This window comes from Phyllostomus hastatus, unplaced genomic scaffold, assembly GCF_019186645.2.
Source record: "Phyllostomus hastatus isolate PE091 unplaced genomic scaffold, TTU_PhHast_1.1 phas_scaffold_39, whole genome shotgun sequence".
Classification (NCBI taxonomy): Eukaryota; Metazoa; Chordata; class Mammalia; order Chiroptera; family Phyllostomidae; genus Phyllostomus; species Phyllostomus hastatus.
Window position 1 is genome coordinate 5,535,459 of NW_025334028.1, and position 14,231 is coordinate 5,549,689.

Consider the following 14,231-nt stretch of genomic DNA (forward strand, 5'->3'; position numbering starts at 1 on the left):
TATAGGGAAAATATATTTTGTTCATTTTTTTATGGATGAAACATGTGAAAAGGCAGGTTTAAAAATCATTTTACAACCAAAGTCACTATATGTTGATTGCTGGTTATTTAATTGGAAAACTAAAGGATAAAACATGTTTTTTTTGTGATACCAAATATCAGTGCAAAGAAGATTTTATGTATAGTGTCTAAATGTGATCCTCTGGCACAAACAACTTGGTCCGTAGACAGTGTGCCTGCTGCTGACTGCTGCCTCCCGACTGCCTGTCTCATCTGCCAAATTGCTCATTAGGTTTGGCAGTTTTCACCTGCGCCTCCAGTCTGTATTTCAGCAGGGAATAAACATCAGTCTGCTTCTACCATCTTCTGCAGTGAGCTTCCCACCCTCCTGTAGGAGCAAGTTCCCACCCATCTGCAATCTTCAAACACACTCACCTGTGTACATACCATTATTTTTTAAAGTGTCAATTTGTCTTCCTGCTTTGAAAGCTTAAATAAAGCAAAAAATATGACAAAATATCCAAAATAAGTCCCATATTACAATACTAAGTGGACTAACCAATAATTCATTTAATTTATAATTCAAAAAAAGAATATAATCTGAATTTAATTTTAAAATGTTCATTTCAGGGAGTATTTCTAAGTAGGACACAAGTGACAAGAGAGCAGAGAAGAGGATTACTCTGCCAGTTGGATCTGACCCATCCAACCTTTATTACAGGTCTGAAAGGAGAATCCTCCAATTTATAAATAAACAATAGAGGCAAGGTAGAAACCAGAACAAAGAGGTAGCTGAGAGTACCACTCTGCTCTCTGCCTTTGCCTGCTTCCACTGGGCCCTCACAATGAGCACTCTGACATTCAGAGGCAGAGTGATACACATAACTCACAAAATACAAATTACAAAAGAGCCACTTTGTGGGCAAAAAAGCACCAAAGATATAAAACAAAATGCCTGAACCCCCATAAAACAACCTCTGATGGAACACTGTTTTTCATTTTGCAGAAGTAAAATATTCACCACCAACCCTGCAATTAGCTAGAAAATTACAATAATTACAGCAATTTTGTATCCCATCTCCAATCCAATTAATAGATATATGACCTTGTCAACATGTAATAATCAGATTGCATCTACAACAAAACTGGATGAGTTTTATATGCTGAAAAGAACTTGCACAGTAAGAAGGTAATTATTTGAAACACTGAGAACACCATTTGTATGCCATGCTCCACTTCACAAGTTAAAAGGAAATACAATAGGAATATTATTTCTATTTTCAATATATATTTAAATCAAATCCAGAAAATATTATTATAATACCAGTTAATGTTAACAGGATAGATCTCCAAACCAAGGATCTTGGATATCCTATCAAGACAAAATCAATCTGCATATTCTTGGTTAAGAAAAATAATAAAGAGACAAAGAAAGGGGAAGGGTGCTCACTTTGTAACACAAGCCCTCTATAACAATTATTGATATCTCTTTAAGTTCTAAAAGTTAGGAAGCTGGTAAATCTTACCATTAGTTAAATGGCACCATTTCAGGAAAATTTTGCCCATAATTGATAAAAATTAACAGGAACTTTAAGGTAGCTAAATACTCAAAACAATAAATCAGGTACTTCATTCCTCAAAATTTTTATAGCATTACTATTTCCAGAAATTTCACCATCACTAAGGGCATATGCCACTTCCAAAGGAATCTTGAATCTGCAGTCCGGATCTTCCAGAGGAAACACTAAATAATCAGAATTCTGGGGATTAAAGGTATCCAGTCACCATTCTAAGGCAAGGTTACCCCAAAATGTCTAAACTCTATAAAAAGACCTTGAGAATTAAAAAGAAAAAAAAAATTGAGTGAAAAAAAAAATCAATAGACTTGGACTCAATGATTTACACAGGAAATGTGTACACTGAGCACGCCAGGTTTCTCTAAGTCTGGATTTGTGAACACTGAAAATGGAGACAGTTAAACATATAATCACAGACTTGTATCATTAGAGAAAAATGGCTTCATTTGACTATGCCCCAGCAGTACATCCAGTTCAAGAACACAGGTCCTAGTTATTCGGGTTCTGTAACTTCTCAACTCTTTCAAACATCAGTAACAAACACTCAAGAGGCATTATCATCATCACCATTCTACAACTTTCTGTTAATCTAGTGCTTACCATGCATCAGGCAATGTATTAGACCCTTACACATCTCCTTTACTATTCATAACAACTATGAGGTGGTGCTTAGAGATTAAAGAATTGAGACTGAGAAAGATTACTAATCTTGCCCAAGTGTTCAGCTGATGTAACATCACCAGTACTCTTTCTGAACCACGAACACTCTATACTACCATCCTAGAAAGAAGTGTCTACATAGTAAAATTCATATTAAAAAGTGTAAAGTCAAATATACTCCTACTCCCAAATTATAAAAAGTCTAGTTGAAAAATAAGAACATTTAGGTAGGTTATTTGGCACCCAATTATCTTTAAATTGAAATATGTTTATGCCTGAGAGGAGGCAGAGAGTTTCCAAGAGATATGGGAACATGGAAGTTTAGGGATCTGATGTCAAAACTGTCACCTTCCACAAGCATCTTTCCCTAAACTGGATTTAGTGGCCTAAAAACAATGGATCAGGTAAAATGCTGGTTCCTCCTGTCCATTTCTCCATTGTCAAAAGCCTGAAGTTGACGTCTCCACAACACAGAAGTGACCCGCAGCCCGGGCCCACAGTGTTCTAAGAGGCCCAAATGTTTTAATTTCTTTTAAAAGCAGAAGGGAAAGCCCTGGCCTTCAATACAGTGGCCATGATGTTGCAGACACAGAAAACAAATCCTTTTGCCACTCAGCTAGTTTCCAGTCCATTCCTTACAACACAAGGCAAGGAAGACAAGCCAGTTAGATATCTGTTCTCTGATATATCAATAAAAATAATTTTTAATAAAGGATCACTAACTGATGCTTGGCATTCCCCTTGGCGGGAATCAGAAGAAATGTCTGTAACAAAACCCCATCTTCTTCCTTTTACTTATTACTATAAATAAAACTTCTCAGATAATAATTTCTTATCCTAGAAATATTTAATGTATTTTACTAGATAGGGGTACTTAGGGAAGAAAGATCATCTTAAAGAGAAACATTCATAATAAAATAATTTTTATAATTCATAAGGAAAAAGTCCAGCCATTGTTAATATAACAAGAATGGTGCCCTGGCTGGTGTAGCTCAGTGGATTGTCACTGGTTCAATTCCCAGTCAGGGTACATGCCTGGGTTCCAGGCGAGGTCCCCAATTGGGAGTGTGCAAGGGGCAACCACACACTGATGTTTCTCTCTCTTTCTCCTTCACTCCCCCTTGCTCTAAGAAATAAATAAATAAATAAATTCTTTAAAAAAAAAAAAAAAAAGAATGGTTTGTGTGACATTGAGGTAACCTGGCAGCCAAGTAGAGTGGACTGGAATGCACATGCATGAATAATGATGACTTCACTGTACTAGTCAGTAGGAATAGATGCCCTTGAGTGAGCATGTGTACTGTGTGGCTGTTGCATTCAAAATGACTGAGTGAGTAGGGCAATGATTCTGCACCAAAATTTAAGCTGGAACATTCCTCCACGTAAACTATTCAGACGATTCAGAAGGCTGCAGCTGTGCGCAACTGGTGATTGCCAGCTTCATCACAACAATGTTCCTGCTCATGAATCACACATCATGCCTCATGCAGAGCTTCTGGAAAAACACCAGATCACCCAGGTGACTCAGCCCCCCTATAGCCCAGATTGGTGCCCTGTGTCTTCTGGCTTTTCCCAAAACTAAAATCACCTTTGCAAGGGAAGAGATTTCAGACTATTGATGAGATTCAAGAAAATACAACAGGGCAGCTGATTGCGACTGGAAAAATTGTGTGAGGTCCCAAGATGCCTACTTTGAAGGGGACTGAGATGTCATTGTCCTATGTACAATGTTTCTTGTATCTTGTATCTTCTTTTAGATAATGTCTAAAAGACATTTACTCTAACTTCTAACTTTCATTTACTCTAACTTCTTTAGGGTAAATGTCTCTATTTTTCATGTTACATAGTGGAAACAACAGACCTCATGTAACTAGACAATGTTCAACCTATGTAAATAACAGAAATTAGACCCACAATCTGGAGAAACCAGCCCAGGAAGCCAGCCTGCTACCTATAGTAACCAGTTCAGGAAGTTGGACTACTATCTGTAGAACCAGTTCAGAAAGCCAAATAATAACTCTGTAACAATCAGCTGAAAATAGCCAGGACCTGATTTATAACTGACAGATTCCCTAATTTTTGACCCTTCTACTAAATTAGAAAAAAAAAAAAAAAACCCTGAAAAAGCGAAATAGGCAGCCTTAACCAATCACACAGGATATTCCACCTTCTTCGCAGCCCATTTAGAACTACTCCATACCAACAGTTTCCAATCTGGGCATAACTGAAGCCTCCCCTTTTATTGACTAAAAAGCTTTCCCAGTCCTCTGCCTACCTTGGAGACTATGCCAAAAGCAAGCAATAGTGGCTAGTCCCCTTGCTATGGAAAACTCTGAATAAATAGCTTGCTTTCATTTGAATGGTATTCACTTACCTCCACATTAATAGGCAAAAATTGTTTGATATATACTTATGCTATTTTCATTATTTATAAACTAACAATGATCATACAGTACATTTACATTTTACAGAAAATTTAGGGAGTTAAAATTTTTAATATATTTTCTGTTTCATACAAATATAAAAAGATGGCCAATAAAAGATACTCAAACTTAAAAATATTTTAGATTAAAATTCTGAGTTACATGAAAAGGAAAAAATTTAAAAGAGAAAAAGGAGGTAAGTATACTTTCAAAGTGTTAAAAAATGTTTTATATGCATGTGCTTCCTTAAAAAAACATTTTATTAAGAATACTTTTAAAAACATTTAAAAGTAGACAATAATGTACTAATTCCCCTTGAAACCATTAAACTACCCATTCACCACTTCCACAGTCTTTATTTGAAGCAAATACCAAATGTATGATTTCTACCATACATATTTCATTATGTATTACTAAAATATAATACTCTTTAGAAAAATAATTTCAATAACATTATCATGGCAAAAGAAATAATTTCTTAATAGCAAATACCCAGTTGGCATACAACTCACCCATCAGCATATAAATGTCATTTTTTTAAAGCTTTATTTAAATGGGGATTTAAACAAGATCCACACATTATCATTGGATGTTCTGTCTCCTACACATATATTAATCTGTAACTTCCCTTTCTGCCTGTTTTCCCCACCTTGCAATTGATCTATTCAAGAACCTGAGTCATTGTCTTCTCCAGTTTCCAGAGTCTTGATGTGGCCGACTACATCCCCATGGTGACAATGTTCTTCCCAGAACTCTGTATTCTCTATAAATCGGTAGTTTGGTCTAGATGTCTGATGAGATCTTTATTTCTTTTGCAAGACCACTTTCTACAAAGTACTGTATTCCTCCATCAAGACCACTTTCTACAAAGTACTGTATTCCTCCATCAGGAGGGGTACAATGCATGGTGGACTCACCTTAACTTATTAATATTACATTTTTACATTAGCAGTGGTCGATTCTCAATGCCTAGGTCCATTATTTCAAGAGGGGTTGCAAAAGAGTGATATTCTAATTCTATCATTACTTTTTCAATTATTAGCTGGAATACTTCTATAAAAAGAAACTTTCCCTCATCTACTAACTTACTGCTCTTACTATCTTTATTGATGTTCCAATTGTCCTTCTTGGGCCAGTGGAAGCCACAAGTTGAGTGCACGGGCCTGTACATAACTCTAGTAACCGCTCACAGCTTCCTTACTTTCTAATACAACATGATAATCCATGACAATCTCATACATTTCATGCCTAGACCTGAATTCAACCATTTTCCAAGAAACTCTGACCCCTTTTAATAGGAAATGCTATTTCCAGAGCTCAGTCTAGATATGAGATGCTGAGCTGGTTCTAGATATTCTCATTGAACACACGCAGGATTTTTCCTTCTTTCTTCCTTACTTATTTGTGGTGTGTTTGTTAGTATGTGTAATAAAATATGCCAGGATTCACTGAGATATGTCCTATTCAAATTGAGGCTTATAATACTTTCATTTATTTCCCTCTAACTTATATTTTATCTCTTTTTTTCTATACTAAGGTTCCTCCTGGGTCCTCAACAGTAACAAAAGTAACATAATTAGAATATTATTCTAGTTCTTCATTTCATATAATCCATCAGAACAATACCAACAACAAACAGTTTTAGGATTCATGTTTGGTTGGCAGTTCTTTGTTCTATCTCTTCTTGGGTGTACAAATTAGTATGTTTTACATTTCCTTGAAAGGTACTCTTGGATGATTGAGCCATCAACTGAACTGGGCTTTTAATTCATGTTAGTTATGTAATATTTGTATTTCAATAATGAATATTTATGTAATTAATAAATATTAGGAATGTTATTTTTAAGATGAAAAGTGTAATGATCATGTAATTATGAAAAATATGATATGGTTCCAATATGAAATGTACAAAAGAAGGAATTAGAAGTCTAACTTCTACCCAACTTCCTCCATCCTATGCCTTCCTTTCCCAATAGTTATCTATTTTTTGTGTAAAATAAGTTAATGTTAAAATAGTACTCTGTTTTATTTTATTTCTTCAACATGAGCTTTTATATAAGTGGTCTTTCATTATGTGGTCTATTTTATTTACTTCCTCAATTTTTAAAAATCTTTTATGTTTAAGAAAATTTTTTGTTCTATTAATTTATATTTATACTATTATTTTGTACAACATTGCCCATAATTCCCTCTTTTTTGTTGTTATGGTCTACTGGCCACCTACTATGAACTATGTTGTTACTAGCCCTTCAGGTTTAAGGGTATTATTATTCAGGACATTAGCTTCTCTTAGGTAAATGCTATTTTGAGTTTAAAGACAATGACAATGCAGGGTTCTCCACCCCGCCTCTACTACACTTCGAGCAGGACAGTTCTTACATATGGAGGAACTGACCTGTGCCTTGTAGGATGTTTTAGCACCATCCTTGGCTTCAATCAGCTGATAACAGCATCCCTCAACTTCACCAGCTAGGACAACCAAAAACACGTCCAAGCACTGGCAAATGTCCCTCAGGGTAAAAACATCACTCCCAGAAGAGAGTTACACATTTAACTAACTTTGTATCTACTATAAGAAAGCTCAAGGAAAAATTAGAACAAGATCCTAGGCTTTATCTTATTACCAAAACTTAATATCCACTCTACTGAGAAAAAAAATGTATATTTTTCTGTTTCTATCAATTTTTTGTGGGGGAAGGGAATAAATGAATTCATTAATAGATTTTTTGAGGAAATTCCATATTGTTTTCCACAGTGGCTGCAACAACCTACATTCCCACCAACAATGCACTCAGGTTACTTTTCTACACACCCTTCTGAGCACTTGTTGTTTGTTGATTTGTTAACAATGGCCATTCTGACCCGTGTGAAGTGGTGTGTCACTGTGTAGCACCCAAACATATAACGAAAATCTTGGAGGACTTTAAGAAAGATATCAACAGCAACACATTCTTCCTACAAGATTTTAACACTCCACTGTCAACAATGGATAGATTTTCTAAGCAAACAATCAACAAGTATATTGTGCACTGAACAATACTCTAGATTGAAGAGACTTAATTCACTTATATATATATATATATATAAACTTTCACCCCAAAGAAACAAAATACACATTGTTTTCAAATGCAAATACAACACTGTCAAACACTGTCAAAGATAGACCACATGGTAGGTCACAAAATGAACCCCAACAAATTCAAGAAAAGTGAAATCCTATCAACCATTTTCTCAGATCAAAATGGCTTGAAATGAGAAATCAACCTCAAGGAAAAAACTCAAAAATATTCAAATTCATGGAGACAGAATAACATGCTATTAAATAATGAATTGGTTAAAAATAAATCAAGGAAGAAATCAAACAGTTCCTAGAAACAAATGAAAACACACAACAGCCAAAAACTTATGGGACACAGCAAAGACAGTCCTGAGAGAAAAGTTCATAGCAATACAGGCCTACCTAAAAAAGATACAAAAATTTCACATGAACAAACGAACCCAACATCTACAAGAACTAGAGAAACAACAACAAATAAAGCCCAGAGCAAGTAGAAGGAAAGAAATAATCAAGATCAGAGCAGAATTAAATGACATAGAAGCTAAAAGAACAATCCAAAGGATCAATAAATCCAGGAGCTGGTTCTTTGGAAAGAGAAAAAACAAAATAGACAAGCCTTTAACCAGACTCATCGAGAAAAAGAGAGAGAGAGCCCAAATAAATAAAATCAGAAACAAAAGAGAAACCAATACCACAGAAATACAGAGGAATGTAAGAAATTACTATTAACAACTATATGCCAAGAAATTTGACAACCTGAGTGAAATGGATACATTTCTAGAAACATACAATCTTCCAAAACTGAATCAAAAAGAAGAAGAAAGCCTCAAGAGCCCAATAACAACTGGTGAAATTGAAGCAGCAATTAAAAAATTTCTGGCACACAAAAGGCCTGAATCAGACAGCTTCACAGGTGAATTTTACCAAACATTTAAGGAACAGCTAACTCCTATCCCATCCGAACCATTCCAAAACATGCAAGAACAGGGAAGACCCCCCCCCCAAACTCTTTTTATGAGGCCAGTATTACCCTAATCCCAAAACCAGGTAAAGACATAACAAAGAAATCTACAGGCCAATATCATGGATGAACAAAGATGCTAAAATCCTCAACAAATATTGGAAACCAGATACAGCAATACATTAAAAAGATCACACACCATGATCAAATGGGACTCATCCCAGGAATGCAAGATTGGTATGATATTTGCAAATCAATAAACACAATATACCACATTAACAAAATGAAAGTCAAAACCCACATGATCATATCAATAGATGCTGACAAAGCATTTGATAAAATACTGCACCTATATGATAAAAACACTCAGCAAAGTAGAGTACAGGAAGCATACCACAAAATACTAAAGGCCATGTATGAGAGACCTACAGCCAACATCATTCTGAACAGGCAAAAACTGAAAGCTCTCCCCCTAAGATCAGGAACAAGACAAGGGTCTCCAATTTCACCACTTTTATTCAACATAGTATTCGAAGTCCTAGCCACAGCAATCAGACAAGAAAAAGAAATAAACAGCATCCAAATTGGAAAGGAGGAAACAAAACTGTCATTGTTTGCAGATGGCATGATAGTGTACATACAAAATCCTATAGACTCCACAAAAAAACTACTCAACCTAATAAGTGAATATGGAAAAACAGTGGGATACAAAGTCAGTATTCAAAAATTAAAGGCACTTTGGTACACCAACAATGAAATATTAAGAAACACAAATTAGGAAAGAGCTGTGCTTGGAAAACTACAGAATACTAAAAAAAGAAATTAAGGAAGACACAAATATATGGAAGCACATACCGTGTTCATGGACTGGAAAAACTGACACCATGAAAATGTCCATACTACCCAAAACAAGATACAGATTCAATGCAACTCGTATTAAAATAAAAATTACATACTTCACAGATTTAGAACAAATACTTCAAAATTTATATGCAACTAAGAATGACCCAATTGCCTCAGCAATTGTAAGAACAAAGGAGGAGGGATGACAACACCTCATATGAAACTATATTATAAGACCACTGTAATCAAAACAGTCGGATACTGGCATAAAAACAGACACATGAATCAATGGAAAAGAATAGACAGCCCAGGAATAAACCCATGTCAATATGGTCAGTTAATAATCAACAAAGGGGGAAGAAGAATAAAATGGAGTAAAAACAGCCTCTTCAACAAATGGTGCTGGGAGATCTGGACTGATAAATGCAAAAAAATGAAATTAGACCATCCACTTATACAATACACCAGAATAAACACAAAACAGATAAAAGACTGAAACATAAGCTGTGATACCATAAAAGCCCTAGACAAAAACATTGGCAGGAAAATTTCTGATATCCCACCCAGCAATATTTTCACGAATATATCCTCTAGGGCAAGGGAAATAAGGAAAAGAATAAACGAATGGGACTACATCAAATTAAAAAGTTTCTGCATGGCTAAAGAAAATATCAGCAAAAGGAAAAGGAACCAATCATATGGGAAAATGTATTTGCCAGTGATACCTTGGACAAGGGTTTGATCTCCAAAATACATAAAGAACTCACACAACTCTACTCCAGGAACACAAACAACCCAATTAAAAAATGGGCAAAGGACCTGAACAGACATTTCTCCAAGGAGGACATACAGAGAGACCATAGACATATGAAAGGATGCTCAGCATCACTAGCCATCAGAGAAATGCTAATTAAAACCACAATGAGATACCACTTCACACCAGTCAGAATGGCCATCATAAACAAATCAACAAACAACAAGTGCTGGTGAGGACGTACAGAAAAGGGCACCCTGAAGCACTGCTGGTGAGAATGCAGACTGGTACAGCCCCTGTGGATAACAGAATGGAATTTCCTCAAAAAATGAAAAATGCAACTGCCTTTTGACCCAGCGATTCCAATGCTGGGATTATACCCTAAGAATTCTGAAACACTAATTTGAAAGAACCTATGCACCCCAATGTTCATAGCAGCACAATTCACAATAGCCAAATGCTGCAAGCAACCTAAGTGCCCATCAGTAAATGAGTGAAATAAAAAAACTGTGGTGTATTTACACAATGGAATACTATGCAGCAGAAAGAAAGAAGAAATTCCTACCTTCAGGACAGCATGGATGGAACTGAAGAGTATTATGCTAAGTGAAATAAGCCAGGTGGTAGAAGACGTATGATTTCATATGATCATATGACCATATGATCTCACCTATAAGAGGAACATAATGAACAAAACAAAGAAACGAGCAAGACAGAACCAGAGGCATGGAAACAAGAAACAGACTGACAGGGACAAAAGGGGAAGGGCAAGGGGGAGGGGGATAATGGGGGAAAACAGGAAAGGAACTAGTCAAGGAACGCGGTTAAAGGACCCATGGTAATGGACAACAGCATGGGGAATGACTGTAGGAGTGGGGTGGAGCAAGGCAGGGGAGAGCAACTGGGGAAAAGTGGAACATCTACAATAGAACAACAATAAAAAAAAACATTGCTCAAAGTAAATTCAATGTAACATTTTTAAATAGCATATCCATGTAGTAATCAAAAGTTATTTTCTCAAAATTATTTTAAAATATATTTATTTGTACATGTACACAAACAAATGTAAATCTCCTGAATATCAGGAAATGTTCAACTAGAACACCTCTAATGTCTGATCCCACTCCAAGTTTCACTGAACCTAGCTCTCACTCATAATTTTTCCCCTGCTGATGATAGAAAGCCATTTTAGGAAGTGCTTAACACTGGCCTGTGTCCATATATGATCTTGTAGGGCATCCCTTACATATCCCATCCCATCAAGCAAGTGTACTTTCTCAATGCTTTTCGTCTCTACATGGCACACTTCTGTGGCTTCTAATGCATTCTCACATTTGGTAACTGCTACCTACACTGATGTTGTTTCTTCTTCTCCTCACAGACTCCTTCAAGGGACAGTGCAAGAAGAAACAGTTCATGCACATGTAGAAATAAACTAGCAAAATGCTATAGATGCTACCAATCCAAAAAACAAAAATAAAGATGCATTATAGAAGAAGAAATCATGTATTTAAAATATTATCTACCTATAATCTATATATTATCTTTGTATATTATAGATACATTATATTATTAGCTATTTATACATGACAATCTACCTAAGAATAACACTAAAACAGCAGAAGACTAAATTACCCACTTCAAAAAGAATTTCTTGAAATGAACCTTCTTACTCTTATCAACAGCTCAATTATAAGATCATACAATTATAAAAACCAAATTTGATTTCCAGCAAACTTCCTCACTTTTCTGAGTCAACCTTCCAGGAATGGCTCACAGAAATTTTCAAGGAAGTGTACCAGAACTTGAGTACTCACCAGGCAATTCCTTTCCTTGAGATTGTACCTCATAGCGTCTCTTACAAATCCCTGAAAAGAACTATGGCTCTGAGATATCTTCTTCTCTTCAGATAAAGTTTAATTAATGGTTGTAACCAGGTTGATTGGCAATCAAAGATGCTAAGTTGTATTTTAATGTAAAGCCCTTTGATTATTTCTATATTCAGATGAAATATATGGAAAAGAAAAATTCTTATCTTTATTTACCGTTAGTGAGCAGTTAAAAGTCCATCAGTATAAAGTAAGTCCAATCAATTAAAATGTAAAGAATCTTGCCTCTTTTGCAAAAGATATTAGCCCAGGTTCTAACCTTAATCAATTTTTGATAAAAACAGATAATGAATTCCATTGGCAGAAGTATGGTTGGATATTAAAAGTTGGCATTCCTGTAAATTAAGATGAAATGTGAACTGAAGAAAGAACTTTCACTTACTTGCACGAAGGACTGAAGGGGTGACCTCTATTTCACTTGTTGTTTGATAAGGCTGAAAGGCTGAAACATTGTTGGTGCCAAGCTCACTGCCAAATATCTCTGGACTCTGGGTGCCTGTGGAGCTGGCACTGGTGCCATCACCTCCATGATGTGGGTCTTGTTCATCAAACACTGCTACCAGCTAGAAATAAAAGGTAAGTTTGCAATTATAAACAAGGGCATTTAAAATTACTACCCTAAACTCTATACCACATTTGACTTACATCAAAAGAAAAACATTATTGATATTTGTGCACCCAGGAATGTTATGTTTTAGATAGCAAAACTTCAAGAAATGGTCTTTCCCTATATATTGCTTTACTTTTTCATTTCCTTTTTTAATGATTCTTTATTGATTATGCTATCACAGTTATCCCAATTTTTTTCCCTTTGACCACCTCCAACCAACACCTCCCACTCCCTCAGCCAATCCTAACACCATTGCTCATGTTCATGGGTCATGTGTATAAGTTCTTTTGGCTTCTCCATTTCCTAAAATGTACTTTACATCCCCGTGGCTATTCTGTAACTACTTAGTTGCACTACTTAAACCCCTCACCTCTTCACCCATTGCCCCACAACCCCCTCCCATCTGGCAACCATGAAAACCTTCTCTATATCCATGAATCTATCTCTGTTCTTCTTATTTGCTTAGTTTATTTTTTAGATTCAATTATAGACAGGTATGTATGTATTACCATTTTATTGCTCATAGTTTTGATTTCTTCTTTTTCTTAAACAAGTCCCTTCAACATTTCATATAATATTCATTTAGTGATGATGAATTCCTTTAGTTTTTTCTTGTCTGGGAAGCACTTTAAGTGCCCTTCCATTCTAAATGACAGCTTTGCTGGGTAGGGCAATCTTAGCTATAGGTCCCTGCTTTTCATGGCTTTGAATATTTCTTGCCAATTCCTTCCAGCCTGCAAAGTATCTTTTGAGAAATCAGCTGACAGTCTTATGGGAACTCCCCTGTAGCTAACTAACTGCTTTTCTCTTGCTGCTTTTAAGATTCTCTCTTCATCTTTAAACCTTTGGCATTTTAATTATGACATATATTAGAGTGGGTCTCTTTGGGTCCAATTTGTTTGGGACTCTCTGTGCTTCCTGGACATGTCTATTTCCTTCACCAAATTACGGAAGTTTTCTTTCATTATTTTTTCAAGTAGATTTCCAATTTCTTGCTCTGTCTCTTCTCTTTCAGGCACCCTTGGGATGCCTGAAGTTATCCCAGAAGCTGTTTATACTATCCTCATTTTTTTTATTCTTTTTTCTTATTATTGTTCTGACTGGTTGTGTTTTGCTTCCTTATACTCCAAATCATTGATTTGATTGTCATCTTCATCCATTCTATTCTTGTTTCCCTGTAAATTGTTCTTTTTTCAATTAGTGTATCCTTTCTTTCTGACTGGATCTTTTCTATGCTGCTGAGGTTCTCACTGAGTTCCTTGACCACCCTCACAATCAGTATTTTGAACTCTGCATCTGATAGATTGCTTATCTCCCTTTTGTTTAGTTCTTTTTCTGGAGTTTAGATTTGTTCTTTCATTTGGGCTATGTTTCTTTGCTCATTTTGGCAGCCTCCCCATGTATGTGTCTATGTATTAAGTAGAGTTGCTATGATTCCTTGTCTTGGTAGTGTGGCC

General features: G+C 35.7%; 1 protein-coding gene across 16 annotated transcripts in view; it reads right to left on the reverse strand.

The window, feature by feature from the left end:
• The window catches only part of PARD3 (par-3 family cell polarity regulator), a 686,648-nt gene that overhangs the window by 432,540 nt on the left and 239,877 nt on the right, over window positions 1-14,231 (reverse strand). For all 16 annotated transcript variants that reach the window (XM_045819999.1, XM_045819993.1, XM_045819992.1 and 13 more), the window contains one exon: window positions 12,547-12,727. In XM_045819999.1, the coding sequence (XP_045675955.1) occupies window positions 12,547-12,727 (181 nt within the window). The remainder of the gene's footprint in view (window positions 1-12,546; window positions 12,728-14,231) is intronic.